At 40.3% G+C, this 24247-nt stretch overlaps 1 protein-coding gene across 2 annotated transcripts; it reads right to left on the reverse strand.

Annotated features, from left to right (window-relative positions):
* Nucleotides 1-176: 176 nt before the first annotated feature.
* On the reverse strand, nucleotides 177-22963 carry slc15a2 (solute carrier family 15 member 2). Of its 2 annotated transcripts, XM_080902408.1 has the most exons (23): nucleotides 22840-22963; nucleotides 22670-22756; nucleotides 21038-21125; nucleotides 19723-19864; nucleotides 19234-19326; nucleotides 18767-18866; nucleotides 18249-18339; nucleotides 18090-18167; nucleotides 17060-17142; nucleotides 16800-16883; nucleotides 16603-16692; nucleotides 14347-14391; nucleotides 14025-14060; nucleotides 11377-11465; nucleotides 9580-9661; nucleotides 9112-9237; nucleotides 7997-8158; nucleotides 5302-5348; nucleotides 5043-5150; nucleotides 4665-4764; nucleotides 4443-4586; nucleotides 3292-3396; nucleotides 183-2495 (listed from the first exon to the last, which is right to left on the reverse strand). In XM_080902408.1, exons 2-23 carry the CDS (start codon nucleotides 22676-22678, stop codon nucleotides 2289-2291), a joined length of 2109 nt encoding a protein of 702 aa, XP_080758534.1. In that variant the 5' UTR covers nucleotides 22679-22756; nucleotides 22840-22963; the 3' UTR covers nucleotides 183-2288. The 2 variants fall into 2 exon arrangements, with proteins under 2 accessions (XP_080758533.1, XP_080758534.1); XM_080902407.1 differs by having other exon boundaries at nucleotides 177-2495; nucleotides 18090-18339.
* Between the last annotated feature and the right edge of the window lie 1284 nt (nucleotides 22964-24247).

Consider the following 24247-nt stretch of genomic DNA (forward strand, 5'->3'; position numbering starts at 1 on the left):
TTCCCTGTAGTTGGTTTGTCCTTGGTGGGGACATTTTACACATCTAAACTTGGTCAAAGAGTTTTTGTCAGATTTTGGTGCAAAATTGTTGCAGTTATGATAAACGTGAGTAAACGATTGACAAGAATACAAGTTTTAATCTGCATTAAAACTTCAAACATCACAAAACAAGTTTATTTACAGAACTTTGGAGGAAAAATCAAAGTTATATTTTTCCCTGAATAAAAAACATCACATATTGTCAAAAAACAAACCACAGGCAAAAAACATCAGTTTCTGCAGGTTTGAAAAAATCACACACACAGCACTTTGCATCATACTTCTTTTTGTTTTTTAACAGCACACTTGTTGATTTGCAAAGATGGCTCTGTGATGATGACGTGTCCCAATGAGCAGCATGAACAGTAGCAAGAAATTCTTTCATAATTTTTACTTTTTTTCATATCTGTGATTTTTCTGCCTATAAACAGTAAAAGAAATCATTATGTCTGCAAAAACAAAGCTGGATGTTTCTCCACAATTTTAAACTTCAACGTCAGCAAAGCAGAAACCTTTACAGGGAAATCATTCACAGGTGGATACAAGGACTACAATTGGTACAAATGAATGCAAAAAAGGCTGCTTCTTTTTTTTCAGGTGACATAAATAAGACTTTTTGAATGAATAAAAGTGGACTTTTTCAATAGATTACTTGTTCAGCTCCTGTATGGATCCCTTACGCTCCTCACTGCTTTCTGACCCAGGCCCTCAGAAAGCTTTCCTTTCACAGCTGCTTAGATTGTCTCCTATTTAGAAGGTTACTTGTTCGCTCCCCAGCTCCTGCAGCTGTTGACGTGCCTGTGGGCGAGATGCTGAACCCCAGGTACCCCTGATGAATCCGTCTAGGCTTACATGTGTACGTTAAAACTGTGTCTGTGGTTGCAAAGGAGCCAATCCAAGAACAAAAGAGGATTCAAGCATCGAATATGTGAAAGTCATTTAATCAATGTTAAAAGTCTAAACCTAACTATGTGTGAGTAAAAGGGGAAAACCATTAGCGCTACATGTGACACGTGTCAATACAATCCTTCTATTTTCCGTTGTATAGACTTCTGAAGCAGTTTTGAGTTACAGTCAAAAGCTGATAAATCAGGACTGAAATCTATCCAGTGGTCGAGGTTCTGTAATGAAACAGCTGCTTTCTAAGATCCAAACAACCAGACTGGAACTTTTTTAAAATTCAAGTGGCTAATGTGACTTTTTTTGTCCATCCATCCATCCATTCGCTTCCACTTATCCTTTTCAGGGTTGCGGGGGGCGCTGGAGCCTATCCCAGCTGTCATGGGGCGAGAGGCAGGGTACACCCTGGACAGGTCGCCAGTCTGTCGCAGGGCCAACACACAGGGACAGACAGCCATTCGCACTCACATTCATTCGCACATTCAAACCTAGTGACAATTTGGATTATCCAATTAACCTATCCCCACAAGTTGCATGTCTTTGGACGGTGGGAGGAAGCCGGAGTACCCGGAGGGAACCCACGCAAACACGGGGAGAACATGCAAACTCCACACAGAAAGACCCCGGCCTGATGTTGGAATTGAACTCAGGACCTTCTTGCTGTGCGGCAACAGTGCTAACCACCGTGCCGTTCAAAAAAAAAACAAAACACAGCTCTAGAGGGACAAACTTGTAAATTTGTGTACTTGTATCCACGACTACTGAAAGATTGTTTCAGACACTGGCTGCACTACATGCAGACCCTTGAAACCTGTTTGAGAAACTCCGTTTTGTTTAGTTGTTCAGGTACAAACAGGCAGAAAAACCCTTGTAATTAGAGATCATATCACATCAGACGTTTAGTAATGATGAGCTTTGTTTTCTGGAAATCAAACATTGTGATAAAGGCACACAAAGCGAACTGAATGCTTTCTGTCCAATATTTGCACAGCTTGTGATTATCATGAACAGCATTCTGACATGGGGTTAATATGCAACAAATATATACAGTGTAGTATTAACATGCTTTAATAACACTATTGATCATTTTGCAGAAATGACTATTTTGTCTTCCTCGAATATTATTTCATATTTTAAGTTTGATTCAGGAAGTCCTTTCCTTGTAAGGTTATAAAGTTTAAAACGGGAGTTTTTCACAACATATGTTAAATGATGTCACGAGTCCTACACTTTAAAACCACAAGAAATCTCCAACAATCACATCTTAGAGTTTCATTTTCACTAAAATAATACCTTTATAAAGCACAAAGCAGCCAAACGTATAATGAGGTGTGACTAATGTCGCGGTATTACATTTTGGTGCTCTTCCCCGTTTTGTTCAGTTCTATCTCGTTGTTTTTCTTCTTGAAGTCACTGTCGTCTTCCTCCCTCACTGAGTTTTCCAGGTAAAGCTTCTCCATTTCTTCGGGGTCAACGTAGGTGTAGAAGTGGGCCATGACGGAGAAGATGATGCAGACGCCCAACAGCAGGCAGGCAAACAGCAAGAACTCTATCCACTGAGATAACAGAGACAGTTTAGTGTTTGCTGCACGCGCTCGCGACCGATTCAGTTCATTTGTTGCTCACCAAGACACAGAACCGTTTAGTTGCTGAAGTACGTTTTATTTAAGCTGGCGATTTTTGGTACACACATTGTGGGATAAAAGAGGTGAGAAACACGCTCCAGTGGATTATAAGATACCCCAAGTTCATCCTTATCTCTCCATTAAACCTTGTTACAGTGCACAGGTAGCTTTGGTTTATTTCTACTTTATGATACATTGCAATAATGAAACTTTTGTACAAAGCACTTCTAATCTTTCTTTTTGTCCATTAGAGTCTGTTTTTATGGCTTTTATTATATTTCTGTTACTTTAAAGCGTTTCAGTGTTTTTATCTCTTAAGTATATTGCTTTACGAATTTCCCAGAGGAACCCACCCGAGGGATTAATAAAGTTCTATCTTATCTTATCTTATCTTATGACATCATCTATTAGGCCGGTGTGCGATGCAGCTTTCTTTCATTCAACAGACACAACAAATTTTGTTCTATGTGACTCACTGAATTACAATAACGATCCTTACCAGTTATTAACACGTTAAGATGTAATTTTCAGTAGTTAGGGTTTATACACTCTCCGGCCACTTTATTAGGTGCATGTTGCCAGTTGCAGCTGAGTTGCTACAATTAGCTGATTAGATGCTCGATTGCTGAGTAGTTGAACCAAATGAAGTGGCCGGTGATTAAAAGCCTTTCTTTCTTTTTTGTGTAAGAGTTTAAATGTTTCCCACAATGCCCTTCAAGAGTCATACCTGTTCCAGTCCTGCCCCTTCTGCCACAATCAGCACTATCACATTGCCAAATGCCACCGTGAGCAGCCAGCCAGCCTGCAGCACTGACTTCATGTTGGCTGGAGCCTGGGGGTAAGACAGATGCAGGGTTAAAGAAATAAAGACAGCTGGCAGCCCTGGGACATATTTCATTGATTCGTGAAGTAGGAATTTGACATCTTAATAATATGACAGAAACAGATCTGGAGGGGAAATCACTTCCTTGGGCAACGTTCAGTGGATTAAAATTTTAATAGTAAACGCACCGTTTTCTAAGTATTTCTACAGAAAATTCCAATTTCATGGGATCTTTAATAAACAGCTCTTCTAAAAACCTGTGTCTTGTTTATCAGTCTTTAATGTCACAGGTTGCTCTGAAACGCAGCATTCCTCTGACACAGCGAGCTAGTGGATGTCAGCTTTATGGCCATTACATTGGAATAAAAAGGTAGCTAAATGCTTTACATCATCATACTCTGCTTCAGTAAGAATTTCTATTCAAATTGCTTAACAAATTTTATCAGCCCACCTGTCATGAAACCACAAATATTTCCATAATCGGTCAAAAACATTGGTTTAAAAAACCTTTTTCAACTGAATTCACATTTTTATACCCTAAAACTGAGCTGGCACACAGAGAAGTCAGCAGTAAATTTGAAGTCTGTGTATACTGGTGGATTAACCCTTACAGAAACATAAAAAATTATTTTTTAAAAATAAAAAATAAAACAGAAAAACCAAGCAAACGACAAAAACGATAACAAAATAACGCTAAAAACCGATAAAAACCCTGAAAACCATACATTTCACACCCGAACCTCAACTCTCATGGCCCGGTACCAAACGACTCACGGACCAGTACTGGGCTAATACATCTAAGTGCTACAGTTTAAAGCTAAGTATAAGTATAAAGCTTCCTGTGTTTGCTAATATGGACAAAAGTGTTGTAAGACAATTTTCCCTTTTTACCAACCAGATGTATTCCAGTTTGGAGAATTTTCCTGGTTGGAAGCTACTGTCCTTGAAAACCTTTTTCTTTGAAGCCAAAAAGCTTTCAGTGTTTAATATTCCAAACAAAGATTTTCAGTGGAACGAGTACAGGTAATCCTGATAGGTAGCGTGTATCACTTCACCTGTGAGTAGGAGAACTCCAGGCCAGTGATGGAGAACATGACCTCTCCAGCAGTGATGAGGATGTACTGTGGGATCTGATAGGCAATGTGCACATTGTTGGCTTTCACATCCTCGATCTTGTGAGGCACAATTTTACCCGCCTCCTGAGAAGGGACACAGAAGGGCTGTAAAACTGCTATGATCTGTGATGACTAAATGAAGTTGTTAGAAAGCATCCTGACCTCTGTGAGAATGACAGTGTAACACGCGCCAAAGTCCAGCAGGCCCAGGTTAAGTTTAGAGGTCTTTCCTGAGTTTGAAATGCAGGTGACATCAGTGTATCTGTCCAGAGGGCAGAAGAGGTACGTGATTTAGAGGAAAAAAATCAAACAGCATGATTTAACTAACAAGATATACGTTGATATTAACACTGTTTGTTGCTTTAAACAAAACAAAAAAAATCACAGCTTCAACATTATGATCTCTTTGGACATGGAATTATGAAAAAAGTGATGTCTCTTGTTTTGCTTTTTTGTGAGGTTGGGAAAAGCTTAGCAGATATTTGGCATTAGGGCTTTTCCTTCCAGTTTTGACCACCACTTCCCAAAAATCCAACTTACTCGCCCCGCTGCACGGTCTTGTTATGAGTCACATTGTACCCGGAGGACATGTAGAAATTATTATCTCCCACCGTTACGTTTAAGGCCTCCGGCTGTGTGTTGAGGAACCTGTTAAATATGAACCAGGAGAACTCGTGAGCAAACCTCATTATTCCAGGTTGACCTATATTTTAAAGCAGCAGGGGAACAAGCAGATTCAGATGCTTTACAGCTTAAGCACAAAAGCTTAGCAACAGCCTCGAGGTAAAAAAGGTTTTACCTCAATAATGGATTCCCTTCTTCGTTTTTTGTTATGTGATCTTCTACCTGAAAGATTAAAAAACATCAACACCTGCTATTTGTAATTTATGCCATATTTTCAATTTAGACTCAAGGAAATTCTTTAGAAACTTGTATAAATATTAATGGAGATTAGCGTTCATAGAGAGTCTGTGTAATCCTTCAGCTTCTTACAGCTGATTTAGACTTCTGTGGTGAATCTTTGTAGAGCCAACGACCTAACCCACTGAGTGCTGGTGCATTATGTGTTCATTGGCTTGTGGTTGTGGCAGCCATGATGGAAACAAATCCTGGGTCGCTCTTTTTGCTTTTGTTTTTATTCGAACATATTCCACTTCTTTGTAAATTTTCGCTTGAGAATTTCAAGTTTTTGCAATCTCCAGGAATTTGCAGACATCTGTGATTCCTTACACTTAGGCTATTAATAATATAATTCCTAATTCTGACATTAATGTGATTATTATTGGCATGCAGATTCACCCCCCCCCCCCAGACTCAATAAAAGTTTCTACCCACAGGCTGTCAAAGATGCCCTACCTCCACCTTAATTGAAGGTTAACTGTGCTGTTAACATTTCCACTGTGTTTATAAACCATATTTATTATAATGCAACCATCTTACTCAATTTGCACTACCTCTTTAACTTATTCTAATGGAATTTTAATAAATAAAATATGAATTTTAATATAAAAATCTACCTAGCCTAACTGTCTATCATTGTTCTTGTAAAAGTGACAATAAAGATTTATTCTGTTCTGCGTAGGTTTTTAGAATGATCTGTGGTTATGATGTACCTATGGTGCCGATGTATTAATCTCCTGTTACCGAGTCCCACAATAAAACAGCTTAATCTGAATTTCTGCATTTGTATTTTTGCCTTTCTTTACTAACTGACCTCAGTGTGAACCAGGTGCACCAAACTGCTAAGCGGACTTGTCTGCTTAGTGTGTTTATTTAATGTGATCGAGCAGACACGTCTAACTCCACAACCACAAGATGATGGCAACTCTGGGGTTTCTCTTCCATAAAGAGATTTCATTTAAATGGATCATTTCTCTCTGACTCTTCCTCTTCTGTTGCACCTGAACCAGCTGACCGACAGCTGATATTATAGCACGTATGGAAATGCATAAATGTCTATGTGTTCGCCAGTTCCCTGAAATGTCCAGTTAAATATTTCACGTCCATTCCTGTGGTAATAACTGTTTAAATAAAACTATGATGGTTTAGTCACAAAAAACACTCGTCACTGAAGAATCATTTGCTGTTGTGTTGTAATCTGTCACACTGATGGAAAAATGTATGGCAACATTGGCATCGTGTTGGAGATGATGTCAAGATTGTAAAGATGAGCCGTAAATGGCTTTCAGATTGTGCAGTGGGACTAAGAGTAGTTTACAGAGTTTCAGAGAACTTGAACATGTTCTGACAACATGTTAAATGTGCGCACACGCTGAAATACAGTCATTAAACGATAATGAACTTTTTAAAACGTCTAAAAATTTGAATTTGAACCTCGACATCTTTTCCACTGCAAATGATCAAAATAGGTTGTCCTATTATCAAAGGTCCATGATTCATTTTTAATTAAACTGCCTGCTGCAGATGACAGCTTGTCCCACTTACGTTATAGCTAAATCGTCAGGGGGCTCGGTCTATGACCCAGCATTTTTGAGATTATGGATTTTCTGTGAATTCTTTGTGTTGGTATGTTTTAGTTTTCTATTATTTAGTATTAATTCATTTATAGCATTGACTGTATGTTTACTTACGTTTGTTTCCATGTTGTCTGGTCCAGGTGTTTAAGTCATGTTTCCTGTTTTATTTTGAAGGTCTTGTGTTCCATGTTCAGTGTGTCTAGTTTTGCTTCCCCTGTGGTGTCATGTTCATTTGTGTCAGTTGTGTTTCCGCTTCCCTCACAGCAGGGTGCTGTGTATTTAAGTCCTCTGTCTGCCTTTGTTCATTGTCAGGTCGTTTGCTTTCTTTCCGTCATGTCTATGGATTTCATGTTTCTCAAGTGTTGGTTTTTCTTCATCCTCATCCTTATGTTCATGTTATGGTTTTCATGCGTAGTTTTAGTTTTTCCAGTTCAACGTAACGTTTAGTTTTTGCCTCTGCCTTTTGCTTTTGTGTTTAGTTATCAGCCTGAACAAACGCTTGCTTTTTGTTAAATCCTGTCATCCTGTCTCTCTGCTTTTCTGTCCGCTCCTCAAACAAACCGCCCTTCCAGCCGTTGACACGAATAATTCAATTTAAAATTTAAATGTTAAGAAAATTCAAGTTGGGAAATGATGACAGGATCTTTTCTCCTCTCTCGTCCACAGTGGCGCTCATTCATATTTCTCGGCCAACTATGTTAAATTGTAGGCTCTGCTCTGTATATACCCGTTGCCATGGAGTTCTGTTGATGACGCCTTTCTCTCGCTACACACGCACATGCTTGACTCACAGTTGAGTTGATTTAACTGGAACAGGAAACTCGGTTTCCCAACACAGAGTTTATGATCACACTCAGAGTTTGTTGAACCTGCTTTCTGGATCAGAGCGCTGACCTCATGTCGATTTTTAAAAATACTTTTAAAACCAAACTGTACTCATTGCTTATTTAATTCTCAATAGTCAACAGTGTTGGGAAAAAAAGTGAAGATGTGGTAACAGCTCGTAGGAACACTCACTAATGTGTAGGTGATTCCAGTAGCGTCGGGGTAAATGATGACACTGTAGGCCTTTTTCTCTTCAACCTTCTGGGTAGCCGAAAAGTTTCCTCCATTGACTACAGTGACTTCAAGATTCAGCTCCCCGTTGGACAGTGGAACAGTCTCATAACCAGGAGGGTCCTGAGAGAAGCCAGAGAGTTAATGTTTTTAGAAAATTGAATTATAAACTTACTCATTTGCCAGAATGAAGTTATGAAATCTGGGGGTATCTCGGGGTCTTGTTCGCGAGTGATGGGAGAAGGGAGCCGGAGATCGACAGACGGATTGGGGCTGCAGCTGCAGTAATGCGGACGCTGCACCGGTCCGTCGTGGTGAAGAGGGAGCTGAGTGTAAAAGCGAGGCTCTCAATTTACCGGTCGATCTACGTCCCTACCCTCACCTATGGCCACGAGCTGTGGGTAGTGACCGAAAGAACGAGATCGCGGATACAAGCGGCAGAAATGAGCTTCCTCCGAAGGGTGGCTGGCCTCTCCCTTAGAGATAGGGTGAGAAGTTCGGCCATCCGGGAGGGGCTCAGAGTAGAGCAGCTGCTGCTCCACATCGAAAGGAGCCAGCTGAGGTGGTTCGGGCATCTGACAAGGATGCCCCCTGGGCGCCTCCTGGGTGAGGTGTTCCAGGCATGTCCCACCGGGAGGAGGCCCCGGGGCAGACCCAGGACACGCTGGAGAGATTATATCTCTCGGCTGGCCTGGGAACGCCTTGGTATTCCCCCGGATAAGCTGGAGGAGGTGGCTGGGGAGAGGGAGGTCTGGGCCTCTTTGCTTAGGCTGCTGCCCCCGCGACCCGGCCCCGGATAAAGCGGATGAAGATGGATGGATGGATGGAAGTTATGAAATCTCTTGTTTCTGTAGAACAGCTCAATCAAAGTTAAAATAGCATTTTCACTGTTAACGGCACACTGAGTTTTAGTTTTGTCTTATCTCTCTCTTCTTACATGTATTACTAGTTGAATTCTGTTTATTTATTGTTTCGTACATGTACATGTGAACGACAGGGAAATGTGGTTTTTAATTCTATTCGCCTTGAGCCACAGTGAAAATTATGAAAAGTTTAGCCACCTGCACTCTTCTTACCTCAAGGTACTTGATTGACTGTAGAAACAGATCGGTGCCAGGAGCCTTCAGACTGACATCATCTTTAGCAAGGTTGACAACCTGCAAGAGACACTTCCCTGCAGGTGCAGGATTCACCACAGTTTTCTATTAGAGAGAAAAGCAAATCAGAGCACAGTGATGGAAAAATATCAGCAAAAACACTTTTTGACCAGTCAGACAATCACTATGAGATAAAATCAACAACAAAACAGTTAAAGTATAAGATTCAGGTGGGCATGCTAGAAACAGCAAATGTACTTAATATCAGCAAAAAGATACTGTTAAGTTTTGGCATCCAAACTTTAAAACTGCAAGCTACCATTATGATTATACATCTGAACTGTACACATTCAGGTTTTCCTGGAAACATGAGCAGTAAGGGTTTTGCCGAGTGTGAGTGCTTTTCTGTAGCAAGATGCAATCACTATGATTGCTGCTCATACGTACCACAACGTTCACCTCCACCAGAGTGGCTGCTCCGAAGGCCAGGGCTGCAAACACCATTCCCATGGCCATTTTCCTCAGAGGTCTGAAAACAGAGAGAGTTGGTGCCCAACAGTTAATACCTTTACCTGTTTTTCACTGCTTTTTAAAATATTCTGAAAGCGTGGCTTTATCATTTTATCAGAAGGGTTATTTCCACACCAGTGTCCTCCCTGACAAACTTTCTGTCGCATTATTTCCTTGTTATGGCTGTGCATCCCTAAGTCTGGTCCTAATGTTAAAAGGGAGTTCTTGTTTCCTATTGTCACCAACTCCTTGCTCATTGGGGATCATCTGATTGTTGGGATACTCTCAGAAGCGTTACGTCACTTGGGTGCAAACTCCAGAAAGTCAGGATCTCCTAAAAAGAAAATTGGTCCACTAAGAATATGATTTGGGAAACTTTGGGAAGCCTAAAATGTTCACATTATCCTGTTTTTGCCAAGCATTTCTATTTTCTTGTGTCTGTATATGGATCATGCAAAATGCTTTTACTGATGTGTGAGCTTGAATTTCTTTCTCAGCTTTGCACGACAAAAAAATATCGGATTGGATGCATTGGTGTAAAGCATGCCGCCACTGGACTTTGGAGCAGTGGAGACGTGATCTCGAATCACGAATCACACTTCTCCGTCTGGCAATCCGATGGACGACTCTGAGTTTGGCTCTTACCAGGAGAACAGTGCTTGTCTGACTCCAAGGAGGGAGGACTATGGTGTGGGGTTGTTTTTCAGCAGCTTGGCTTCACCCCTTAGTTCCAGTAAAGGGAACTCTTAATGCCTCAGCATACTGAGACATTTTGGACAGTTTAATGCTGCCAACTTTGTGGGAACAGTTATATATATGCCTATATGTTGTTAGTACAAACGATGGCCTATGGCAGCTTGGATAGGCTGGATGGCAGTAAGAAACACAGTTTTAAATTGCTCTATACAGCGTTATTATGTTTTTTTCAAATCAACCTAATAATCTTGAAGGAGAGGCCAGAGGTCAAATGTTACTTGATATTTTAAATCCTTTTGCAGTACTTTCTATATGTCGACATTACACATTTCACTAGAACCACCGTCTCTTTATACTTACAGGTTATAAGGTTTTATGTCAGTTTTTAACTAATAGTTGACCTTGAAGACGTTGGTCGATATAAGTCAAATTTTAATGAATTGTTAATATGACCTCACTCTATACGCTTACAAAGATTTATCAGAAATCATTCAGAACTTTATGAGCTATCGTGCACACAAGTAGAATGATTACACACATGCATGCTAATGCGACCAAAAACGTAATGTGGTGGGGCGTGGTGTGCGGTGCCGTGCAGGGAGGGCGGATGCACCTGCGTGGCATCCTCAATTCCCCATGTTAAAACACGAGGAATCAGGGTTTGGAGAGGGTCGAGAAGTTGTGGTGTGATGCGTGTCGAATGAATAAAGATGGCTTTGACTAACACTCTCTGGACCCTGTGAATTTCCCTACCTGAGAAACAAGTATGGAAATTCATATTTATACTGTGAGAAGTACTTTGGAGTCGGGTTTAAAAGTAAATGTTTAACATTCATTAAACATTCATTTGTAAATGAATACCAGCTTTGTGTTTACAGACACTTCCCTCAATCGTTAACTTTCTTTTATAAGGCATAATCCTGGGAAATATATGTGGAATCACATGCTTCATTTTTTCCATTTTACGAGATTACAAGATGATCCTGAATGAAATAAAGGTGGCAGTACAAAACAAAGCCAAATAAATCCACTACTCACGTGATCTTGAGTCCGCAGAGTCTAACGAGCGGATATATGATGAGGTCAAAGATAGGCACAAAGACAAGAATCAGCAGAGCATTCAACATCTAGACAACAAGGGGGAGGAAAATTAGTCTTTTAACGACTCTATAAAAGCTCTGTAGAGTCCATAAAATCATAAATGTTGCGTCAATAAAGAGAGAGATCCTGATTCGGTATTGCTTGTAAAGAGATGGCAGTGAAGAAGAACCATAAAAGTGTTTTCATGAAAATAGCCTCATCACAGCCTAGTCAAACATTGGTCTTCATTAGTGAGGGGACTTGAGAGATGCTTCTTTTCACTGGATGTTTAAAATCTGTGCCTTAGATTAGCTGGTAGGTTCTGCATTAGAAATATATAACAGCTGTGCAGGACACTCCATCAATTATGGTGCTGTATTCAAGCACACTGGCTTTGAAACCTAACAGAGACTACGAGGGAGAGAGTCTCGGGTTGTTTATATCAGAACATCATGAAGCTCTTTTTTATGCTTAGTCTTTAAATCGTAAAGCTTAAAAACACGGTAACCATTAACACTTTATAGTCAAGTTGTGTAATGCTCTTTACTGGCATAAGTGAAGCTGCAATGCAAGGCTCACATGGTAAGCCTCACTCATGACATCCACAGTGCCTGCTGACACTGGAGATAAAAAGAAACATTTTAATTTTTCCTGATGGCTTTGGTTTATTTTTGACTGTAATGACAGTGTGGCTGCAACTAGTTTGTAGTTTAAACTACTAATGTTTTAGCAATGAAAACTACAATCACTTTCAACCATAAATTTTGACTATGAACTTCAACACCACACGCTCATTTCAGCAGCTCGTTTATTTATCCATTCGATGATATTTTCTAATTTTTCATATTGCCTAAGCACCACCGACTATATTTAAGCATCTGACACCTTTATACAACCAAATTCTGAAACTAATGGATAGAAATCCAGTTCAGTGGATAAGGGACGAGCTATAAACTCTAAATGCAGCACATCAATTTCGTGCTCTGTATTGGAAATATGTCAAACGGTGTTGTCCCTTTTAAATAAATAAATAGAAAAAAATTGAGTCTGGCATTTATCCAGTGACCATAAAGGCTGCAATGAAGGCCATGACCAATGGTCAAGTGCAGATTAACATGTCACCATCTTTTACTGCTTTTCTTAGCAGGAAAAAACTGTGACTGTAACTATGACATGATAAACTGCCACAAACAAAAAAGAGGAGGAGACACTAATCACATACATTCATGTGAAAATAAAGTTTTTACAGCTCTCTATGAAGTCCTGAGAAAAGCTAAGTCCACCCCATGATTCAGTAGTATGCAGAACCACCTTTAGTAATGGTTTTCTGTACTTTATCAGCCTCTCATCATTAACACAACATTGTGGGTGAATTTTGGAGGACTCTTCTTTACAGTGTTGTTTCCATTTATTGAGGTTTGTGTGGGCATTATTTTTTGCACAACTCTCATTTAAGGTTCCACCACAGTCATTTCAATCGGGTTGACGGGACCATTTCAACACATTGATTCTTTTCTTTTTCAGTCATTCTGCTGTGCTTGGGGTCATTGTGCTGTTACATGGGCCATTTTGGGCAAAGCTTTAGCTGTTAGGGTGATGGCCTCATATTTCACTCTGGAATACTTTGGTATACACAGGAGTTCATGGCTGACTCAGTGACTGCAAGGTGTCCAAGTCCTGTGGCTGGAAAACAAGCCAAAATCATCACCCCACCATCAACATAGTTCGAATGAAGTGTTTGTCCCTTTTTTAAATCTTCACCAAACATGGAGCTATGCATTACTTCCACTATCCAAAGGACATTGCTCCATTGTTCTTGAGTTTTCTCCAGATGCAACTTTGCAAACCTAAGTCATGTTGCCATTTTCCTGGCCACCCTTACAAACAAGCCAGCACTGTGATGAACTTTAGCATCTAGCATGCTAACTAGCATGCTAACAGACTCCATGCAAACAGAGTCGGAAATGTAGCTCTTGAATTTTCCACTCCTGGGAAGGCTGTGGTATTGTGTTAACAGAGCTCCAGAGCAGCAAACTGCCAACACCTCTGCTTCCATAGAAGTGTTCACACTTGTTCATGATGAATTAAGTGCATTTGATTAGCAGCACCTGGCTGCTGTTTACCCTCTTAATATCTATAGAAACTGTAAGGGTGTACTTAGTTTTTCAGGGGACTGCATAGAGCACCATGAAATGTTTTTAAAAAGCCACAATACATTAAAATATCTATCATTCTTACTGAAATTCAAATATGCTGATCAGCCAGAAAAGCATGTTTTTCAGTTGTCAGCAGTTTACAATTTACCCAGTGATAAATAAAATACTGAATCCTTGCAATATACAGTAAATTTAACTTAACCCATTTCCAAAGGTAAAAATTAGCATTGAAACACAGTGTGTTCGCTTGCTAAACCACTGGAAAACTACTTTGGGTCATATACATACACATATATCAGTACTGTTACAAGTATATGCTAAGAAATCTGCATCCATCACAATCATTTTCTGCTTTTCTCTGGACTTTCTGCCGTTCATTATTGCTTTTTTAGATTAGCAGAGACTGCGCACAATTTGCATCCCAGCAAGAGCCAAATAAGCTGCACATACCTGCATTTGGTCAGGCTTAATAGCGAAGGAGTTTCCCTATAATAAAAGAAGACAAAGACAGGAGAGACACTTAAACTTTATCTTTATAAATCTAAACTTGATGAGTTGATGATTTTTTGACTTGATAACAAGCCATAAACAATGTTATTTACTAGAATAAAATGATAAATTGCAGCAACACCCTAACAAAGAAAAGCTCTCTTCTAAAGACTGTTTGTGATATCAGATGCTAATCTAAACCAGCCCACTGATAACAATGTGAAAATACAGCATCAGCTTTTTAACATCTTGACACCATTACTTCACGTAAGTAAGGTCTTACAAAAGCCAGGTTCATCCTCGTGGCTTGAAGTGTCCAGCGGGAACCCTGCAATAAAGAAAAGACATCTGTTACTGTCAAATTTGTTTAAGGCACAGCAGATGGGATTTCCTCATTTTCCCTGGAAGGGACAATAATAATAATAATAAAGGGATAGTGTATTTCTGACATGTCCTCTAAGAAATCAGTTTTAAATCAGTCGAATTACAGGAAGAAACGGATACAGGAGGAAGGAGAAACAGGAATGTTGAATGTGGCTTTGAGGTTTTTCTATAATCAGATGGTTGTGTTGACTGTTGGTCAGAGGAGAACATAACAGACACTTATGGGATTTTGCAAGAAAGTTTCGCCACAAGACCTTGATCTTGTGCTGACACAGAATGCAGTCTGTCCAAGTAGGAAGGGAACTGAGGCAAGTTTTTCTTTTTGATTAAAAAGTAAGTAAAAGCTGTGACTGTAAATGTTGCTTAAACTGGAAATAAAGGCCTGAGTACAACAGTGGAACACAATTTAAATAATACTTAAGAATATTTAATCATAAGTTATTATTAATGATTGGCTCTCTTCCACAGTGTGTTTTTTTGTCCTGTCTTCTTCCCCTCATCCCCAACCGGTCACGGTAGATAGTCTCCCTGAGCCAGAGGGTTCTTCCTGTTAACAGGGAGTTTTTCCTTCCCACTGTCACCAAGTGCTCCTTCACAGGGAGTCGTCTTATTGGTGGGAGGTTTCTTTTTATTATTGTAGGGTCTTTACCTTACAATGCAGGCGACTGTTGTTGTGATTCGTCGATATATAAATAAAACCGAATTGAACTGATGTGCTAATCACATTCCTAGAGCTTATTTTCATTGGGCATTTAACTTTAGTGCATGGTGTATAAAGTATGGGGTTTGGATACATAATGGAGAGCAGCTCATTGTGAAGGTTCATATGTCTTTTTCCCAACCAAAAGTCACTCTTCCCTCTCAATCTCATTCAAAACACATGAGTTCAGACTAACAAAATCAAAAACAAAACACTGCATCACTGCCAGCCTCACTACGATTCACTGGCTACCTGATTCATCACAGCTGATTTAAATGCCTAAATGACATCAACATGTCTTGATGTTCTCCAGAGGCCTGGTAATGAACTAATCATGTGATTCCGGTGTGTTGACCCAGGGTGAGATCTAAAACCTGCAGGACACCGGCACTTGAGACGTGGAGTTCTCCACCCCTGTTTTAAAGTCTTCCATGGTCTTGCTGCTACCTACTGTCATGGTTCTGGGTTTTAAACCCAAGGTTTTGCATTTTTGGACTGTAGTTTTTAAGCTTTTAGTAATGTCATTGAAGGTGTGTTGGTATGTAGTACTGTTTTATATTCTGATCTCTTGCGTAATCTAGCCTTCGACGTATCCTTTTGTGTCTTGATAAGCCTGTCTTGATAGTGGTTACTTGTTTAGTGACTTCCTTTTTTTATTTCAATACTCTGTGTCTAGCCTTGTGTCTCACTCCCCTCAGCTCCACACGCCTGCGCCTCTCTGAAACTGATTCAGCCGGAGGTCTCTTCCTGTTAAAAGGGAGTTTTTCCTTCCCACTGTTGCCAAGTGCTTTGTTCGTCTGGTTGTTGGGGTTTCATCTATATTATTGTAGGTACCAACAGTTGCCTTCACAGGCACAGAAACATGTATTTAGTTTTACTTCACTTTGAAAGTTTTGGCTATTTCCCCACCTGTTCCCTCTCCCCTTACTGTCTTGTTTATATGTTGTCTCAGACTCCTCTTGTCCTTAATTGCATTGTTCACATATCTGGCATTTAGATTTTATTGTCCTATTCTGTAATATTTTGGATTCTGTTTATTTCATTGAACTTGCAGCATTAAAAGATGATTTTTGACTTTATTTCCTGTGTCCTGAGTCTTGCATTCGGGGCCGCAAAAGTGGTTCACAACACCTACATCACAGATTTACTCGCACCTCAGACACATTTTATCTGTTCCTGCATGCTCATTACAGAAGGACAGTTTGTGTTAGAGCTGTGGATTTCTCCAGCAACTACTTTTAAATCGGTAAATAAATTCATTCATTCTTATAAATGTATTTATTTATCTTACCTGTCATAATATTCACACTGTTAAGGTTTAATGTCTTCTGTTTTCGGTTATTTTATTTGTGTGTAGTTGTCTTTTTGATTTTGGATTATGACTTGTTATTGCATTATGTAAAAGTAACTCTGTTTTACAAGTTAAGTTTATTATTATTTATTATTTTGTCTTACCTGCTGATCAAAGAGAGCCCAGAACATTGGGAGGGGGATGTAGAGCACCAGAACTCGCAAAACCATCTTTATCTCCTGAATCAGACGCATCTGTAAAATAAAACACACGCGCGCGCAAACAAACACACACTGGTTAGATGACTTTTAAAAAACTTCTAAGCATCACTGAATTAATAGAAGGAGTTCGCTGACGTTACCGAGTACTTCTCCTCAGCCCAGTCCAACCAGTGCTTTTTCGGTGGGTCATGTTTTGATTTGTTCCAACGATTTTTAAGTGCAAACTGTAGGCCAAAGGTAAATAATTGGAATGAAAATGGAGTGTGCACAACAGAGACAGAAACCCCGAAGTGTGAAATTCATATCTTTCTTAATGATTCTTGGCAGTAAAAAGCAGTAAATCAATGTGCTTGCACTTCAGCTCTCAGATAAATCGAGGGAGAAGTATGGGATTACTCACCCCGATGCAATTGCAGACTTCCCAAAGGACGTTTCCCTGGGGAGGAGTTCTCTTGTACAGACTGCTGCCAGCAATGAAGACAACTGTGTGCGATAAATGAAGAGTCAGACTGGACTTGTTTGAGTGAAGATCACAGCGAGTGATTGCCTTGATGTCAGAACAACCAAAATAATACTGAGTACCTATTTAAGGATGGTTTGTCCTCTCACAGCTGCTAATGAAGGCTTTGGGGTAATAAAACCTACCATGTTGTAAACGTGCTTCAGGCTTTTAGCACTAAAGCTCCTCCTCTGCTTCACCCTCACTGCGATCTGTCTGTGACCTCTCAAGAATTAAATCACAGTTTGTTTTCAAAGCGAGGGTTCAGTTAAGCATGAATCCCATAAGGATCAGGGGTGACGGGGACCGAGAGGCAGAGACAACTGACTGTCAGGACAAATGTGGATGGGTCTTGATCAAGTGTAAGGCCGGCTCGTGAAAACGCAAGCTCAGCATGCTGATCACAGCCTGGAATAAAGCTCAGATCTCGAAATGCGACTGGCAGGTTTGAAAATAGGTCAACGTTTGCAGCATCGGATATCATAAGCACACTTACTGCATTTAGCAACATGTTGCTAAAAACATGGAACTGAAGATTCTAATCGAAGAAGGACAACATGTGAGTTCAGTCCCTATTAGTGGCACTATTTTCATGCCTAAATACTGAGTTGAAAAAGTTGATTAAAGCATTTCAAAAACAGCAGAAAGGGCTAAAAAAAAACTGTGGACAATGTAGGGACTTGATTTTACAAGATTTTCTTGCCACAGCAGAGGTTTGTGCTATGGCTCAAATAAAAAGGTCCGTTTTTCAGGGAGCTGACCGTGTTTTGTATTTTTTTTCCCTGAAATAATTCTGTTATTGTGCACCAACAGAAATAATGTATGCTTCCCAAAGAAAACTGTCAAGTTAGAAATGCTATGTTGAAAAATCCCTTGCTCTATTTGAAAAGCACTTGGAGAAAACTCTGTAAATGTTGAGGTGGAAACTCACCTAAAGCCACAACCATCAGGGCTGCAGGAACCCCAAAGGCCAAAGCATAACAGTCTCCACCAAAACACTTCACGTCACCTGCAGGAGTGGTGTGTGTTATTAACACAGTGGACCTCACTGGATATAATGTAACATGTAAAACTACGACTATGTGCTCACCTCTCAATATGGGTGTAATAATAGTCGACAGGAAGCTGCCAGCATTGATTGACATGTAGAAAATAGAGAAGAACTTCTGCCTCTCTGTGGTCTAGAAGGGATCAAAAACATAATCACTTACTGAGTTTAACATTGCTACAACAACTCCACATGACCACTGTTGTGTTAAAGAGTATATAAGCCCTCAGAGGAGTTTTCGGATATGTCCTAAACACTGTTTGGACACCAATAACACCGAGTAAATCTAGCACTGCAGTTTAAAGTATTATTTTTACACAGTAACAAAGCAGTTAGCGAGCAACTGCCAATTCCTACATGCCACAGATAACTTCTGAGAAGTATGTGTGGCTCAGTACCTAATGTTTGATGATGGGCAGGTAGTTATCACTAAGCCGCGCCTCAAAAAAAGGCATTATATAAAAGTTATCAGATAGCTGGGATTGGTTTCTGATAACCTTGTTTCCTTGGTGTACCAATAAAAATAATACAAATACTTCCACAAACTAAAGAAGGCTTACATGTTCCTCGTCAAACTGGTCACCTCCGAACGCCGCCACGCAGGGTTTGATCCCTCCGGTGCCCAAAGCTATGAGTATCAGACCTGACATGGACAGAGCACTGTAGGACACACGGACACAAAACACAAACAAACTGCTGATTCAAACTACAACACAGTGTATATTAATGACAGTACAGTGCTGAAAAGAAAGAAGAGATTGGATGAATGGCACTCAAAGAATCGCTGAGTGAAAATTATGGGAAACTGTATGGCATTGGGAACTGTGATGGGCATCAGTTTATCAATGACATGACGTTCATGGACCAAAAAAATAATTTTATCCTGATTCAAAACTTTTGAAATCAATGCTCAAATTCCTTCAGTGCAATAAGGATTATTAATTATTACACCTCCTTACCTCATCCTCTTCTAACAGTGCTGGGCTGTGATTGTGCAGAGTGACAGAATTAGCTCATGACAACTCACATGTGCAATTCGGTGCTTCCCACGGTGGGAATGGCTCCAACCGACTTGACCACATGGCCGATCACATATACAATGGACAGGTAGATGATGGTCCTGTGGGGAGCAAGCTGTGATTATGTACAGGGCATTCAGGCCTTCTTCAAAATCTCTATGTGTGCTCAGAATGATTCATCTCCAGTAGCAGGCAACGTCAGGCAAAGCTAGCAGCTCAAAAGGAGATGATGAAATACTGCACACGCATAAAATGTGCCTGTTTCCACCACTGAAAAATACATTTTTTGCTAGCTATAAGTCAAGATTTCGAGCTATGAAGTGAGACGTTTTGAGATAAAAACCCAAATCTTTGACTTATCGATGGCAACAAATGTTTGTTTTTTCCAGTGGCAGAAGCTTAGAAAGTATCCACATAACATGAACACAGTTTGCACAATGTATTTTTGTTATTTGCTTGAATCCACACTTTAGTGCATTTACAGCTGAGAGACTCACTTGTATTTTCCGAGCCAGGAGTCAGCAATGAAAGCTCCCAGTATGGGTGTGAAGTAGCAGAGGCCGCTGAAAGCATGGTAGACAGCAGTGGAGAGGTCCTTGTCCCATTTCAGGTAGGTGAGGAAATAGAGTGTCAGCAATGCTGTGATCACACACACACACACACGAGCAAGCATAAGCTGTGAATCAGCTCACAGGATGGAGAAGCCCAAGCCCACACCTAAACACCACAATACATCGTAAGCCTTCAACATGAACTGTCATATTCTAAAAGTATTATTGCACTCAGAATCCTTTCAGCGAATCCTCCGCAGTTCATGAATTCAACAATACCACACGATTATATTCCGTTATAAGATTTTTTTTTAAGCTGGTTAAACCATCACATTAAATAATGTAATCGGTGACACCCACTGTGCTTACATTTAAGCTTAGACGATCCACAAGTAAACATTCTGGGTTTGAGTTTGTCATTCAGGTAAGCTAAGGCATTTTAACCTAAAACCAAAAAGCTGTGGGACATTTTCCTAATAAATAAGCCATAACAGACACGAGAGTCGCTTGGGAAAGTTCAAGATGAACCTTGTGTGCTGCAAAACTCACACTGTTAACTAAGCAACATCTTCATTCAAAACAGACGTCCTAGCTTTTCCCGAGCACTCAACTACATCTCTTGATCTCCGTCAGCAGATGGCATTTCCAGTCAGACTGCAGTTGTGCTAGCTTGTAGCTCTTAAATTACTGTAGAGGCCACCAGAATAAATCCAAAACAACTTGGTTATTCTGATGGTTACAGAATATCAGTAATCCATTATTTTCAAACCACTTACCTCTCTGATGCGATCTCTCTTCTTTTATTCATTAGTAAAATTAATACCGTTGGTATTTTTACTAATGACTGAAATAAATACGATATTTGGGGTCTATTTTTTTAATATTCTCTCACATTTTCGAGACAGTATAATTAAATAAAACCCCCGAGTCTTAAGTTCACTCGGATTGAGGAGAAATTTCAGTAGCTGAAACTGTGGACACAGTGCATCAGCTTAAAACTGCAGGAAATTGCGTGGTGTATTTACATGTGTGTTTGTGTGTGATCCGGCTGGAGTAAATCTGTCACTTGTGGAGATAAGTGAGGTCGTGTGAGGGAACAAGAGAGATCTTATTTGTTGCCTCTCTATTATATTGCCCCAATAATACTCATAATCTGTAATGTAGCAAGCTAAAAGTACTCTGTGAATCTAGAAAACCTTGCTTTTATTTAGGCTTTATATAGATTTGCACTGTAACATTGCCCAGGCATTTATTTGCATACCTTTCATGCCATAGTAGGAGAAGCGTTCGCAGAATTCATTCACCACTATGAAGCAGATGCTGACTGGGTAATTGGTCCCAAAAAATTTCTAAAAGAAGCAAAATGTATTAACAGAACAAAGTTCAGCACTTTTTAAAGAGTACACATTTTCTCCAAACAATCACACTGAAGTAAAGCACATCCAGAATCCACTATCTAATCTTTTTCCCCCACCTTCGTCAAATATAAACAATAACTGGCAGGTTCAGTGAATAGTTTTATTCTCTGACAGAGAATACTCTGACATGAAAAGAGAGGAATGTAGCTGATAGATTCTTCCTGTTAGTCAATCTCACAAGATACTGAAGTTAATCATTACGCAGAAATAGAAGTTTTATAGGTTTAAAGCTTTAATGAGACCAGGCTCAGTTAAAATGAAGAAAAATATCCATCGCTTGAGTTCTGAGTGGATTTTTGTGGAGTGGATGTTTAGTATTCAACTAAACACCGCGTGGGATGTTTTGATTAACAATGATCTGCAACTTTATGCTGTTGCTTTAGTGCACTTTGACAATTTATGCCATCTGTCAGGTCGTATCATTCACATCAGCTGTAGCCCTGGTATGTAAAGGTATATGATTCATGTACTTACAGCTCTATACAAACTGTCTACAAGCAGTAAAACACTTTGCACAACCGGCTGCTAAAAATGGAGGCTTCTGTAGAATTTTACTGGTAATGATGTGCTCACTGATCTGGAGCTGGATGTAATTAATATGAGGTCAGTGTTTTAATCATCATCAACATCATCATCATCATAGGTCCATGGCCTCATTCAGTGAGCTTTAGGCAGTCAGTGAGTCACAGTCACTCCAGTGTATACAAGCAGATAAACACTTACTAGGAGTAGTTAGACTTGTGCCTCCCTACTTGGTAATGTTTCTTTTTTTTTAATTGCTAAGACTTAATTTAAGGGTTTGTTTACCAAATGTTCAGCGAACACATTTACTCCCATCCCCATGTCAGTTTTGGTGTCATTTAATTTCAATTAATCAAAGCATGAAAACATGTCCATTCAATTTGCCTCTGATATATAATTTTACCTCGCTGTATCAACAGTTTTCTACAACTGAGGAAAATCAAAGCGTGGTAGATATTGTCCATTTTCTGCATGATACCCCTGGAGATTAAACAAATCTGTACAGTAAGCATATTAAAAATGATCCTTTATTGGATTTGCTACCTCCAAAAACATAATCGCTCAGGCCACATGTGGCACCAGCTTTCTCCAAGCAGCAGTTAGTGTGGGTTTACTTTTAGAGGGGAGGGGGTGCCTGTTGCATCATCTTACCAATAATAATTTAGCATAGAGCTTCAGTGAGAGCTTGGTCTCAAAGCAGACTTCCCTCTGTCTCCTTAGCCCACTTCTGCATGCTTCGCATACACGTCAACAACACATCTTTGCGTGTTTTATTTCCACAGACGTGGAATTTGCACGCGTTCCAACCCGCGTACAACTTTTCTTGTTTTTCTTTTTTTGTTTTCTTTTCTTTTACTACGCATCTTTGCGTGGTAAAAATCAGAGATGCACAACAAAACTAACCGAGCAACTCAGCGCATGATCCGCAAAACATCACAAAACAGCACGTTTACCTTTCCCATGTTGTCGTTTTAGATGAGAGAGTTTGGGATCTTTACGGCAGCACTGTCATCCAAGTCCGTCCCACTCCGTTCCGCTCTCTGAAGGCACAGATGCAAAAACACTTACACTCTTAAAGCACACTCAAAGTTAATATTCCACCACAGAACACTGGACTTGTCACCTCAGGAAAAGCAGCGAGCCTCCGTACTTCGGTCTTTTGTGAAATATTAAAAAGGAGGTAGCAGATGAGTGTTTATATATGCGTATATTTACAACGCCTTTCACTCGATTTTTTTTTTTTTTTTGGGGGGGGGGGGGGGGGGGGGGAGGTCCGCAAGCGGGATCTACTGGTACAATAGAGTCGTTGTTGCACTCAGCCGCAGACCTGACTGTGGGATGGATGTGCGGGTCAAAGCGCATATCTCTGGTTGGATGACTTCGAGTGCATCATTTATTTCTTTTTTATTCACCCTGAGTAATATCAGCGGTGGTGGTGGACGTGTGTCCCAAGTACACGTGTTAGTTGGTTGCTGTTTGAGGGATGGGTTTTAGGGTTAGGCTTAGACATTCAATCATAGTAAAGGTAAACCTATAAGTCTAGAGAATGCATGATGTCAAAGGAATTACAGTTGTTGTTTCATCCACGATCATATCCCCACAAAGGTGTGTGTGTGTGTGTGTGTGTGTGTGTGTGTGTGTGTGTGTACTTGAATAACTCATATTGTGGGGACATGCGTCGTTTACACATATATAGTCAAAGGAGCTTGCAAAGAAAAGCGTCTGGACTTCTTTAAGTTACTTGAAGACGTTTCATCTCTCATCCAAGAAGCTTCTTCAGTTCTAAGGTCAAATGGTGGAGAGTCCCAGATATAAACCTAGTGGGAGTTTCCCCCCACAGAGGGACAAAAGGACCCCCTGATGATCCTCTAATCGCCTGAGCCAAGGTGGGAAACTGGGCGTGGGTCCCAATCAGCCAGAGTTTCGGGTGTGTTCATTGTGAAACCTGGCCCCACCTTATCATGCGAATTCCTGAGGTCAGATGGCCCAGGATGTGAGTGGGCGTTAAGGCGTCTGGGAAGGGATCTCAAAACTGGATTATAGATGGCAGAGAGTTGGTGTCGTAAACCCCCGCCTCTGTTCAAAGATGGTCGCTCACAGTGGACATAGATGCTTCTTTCACTCCTCTTTCAAACCATCTGTCCTCTCTGTCCAAAATGTGAACACTGGCATCCTCGAAAGTGTGACCTTTATCCTTAAGATGCAGATGGACTGCTGAGTCTTGTCCTGTGGAGGTGGCTCTTCTGTGTTGTGCCATGCGCTTGTGAAGTGGCTGTTTGGTCTCTCCAATGTAGAGGTCTGGGCATTCCTCGCTGCACTGTACAGCATACACCACATTGTTAAGTCTGTGTTTTGGCGTTTTGTCTTTCGGGTGAACCAGTTTGTGTATGAGCGTGTTGCTGGGTCTGAAATACACCGGGATGTCATGCTTGGAGAAAACTCCTGAGTTTTTCTGATACACCGGCTACATAGGGGATGACAATGTTGTTGCGTCTGTCTTTCTTATCCTCTCTCGCTGGTGTCTGGTCTTC

This window comes from Rhamphochromis sp. 'chilingali' (assembly GCF_963969265.1).
Source record: "Rhamphochromis sp. 'chilingali' genome assembly, chromosome: 14".
Classification (NCBI taxonomy): Eukaryota; Metazoa; Chordata; class Actinopteri; order Cichliformes; family Cichlidae; genus Rhamphochromis; species Rhamphochromis sp. 'chilingali'.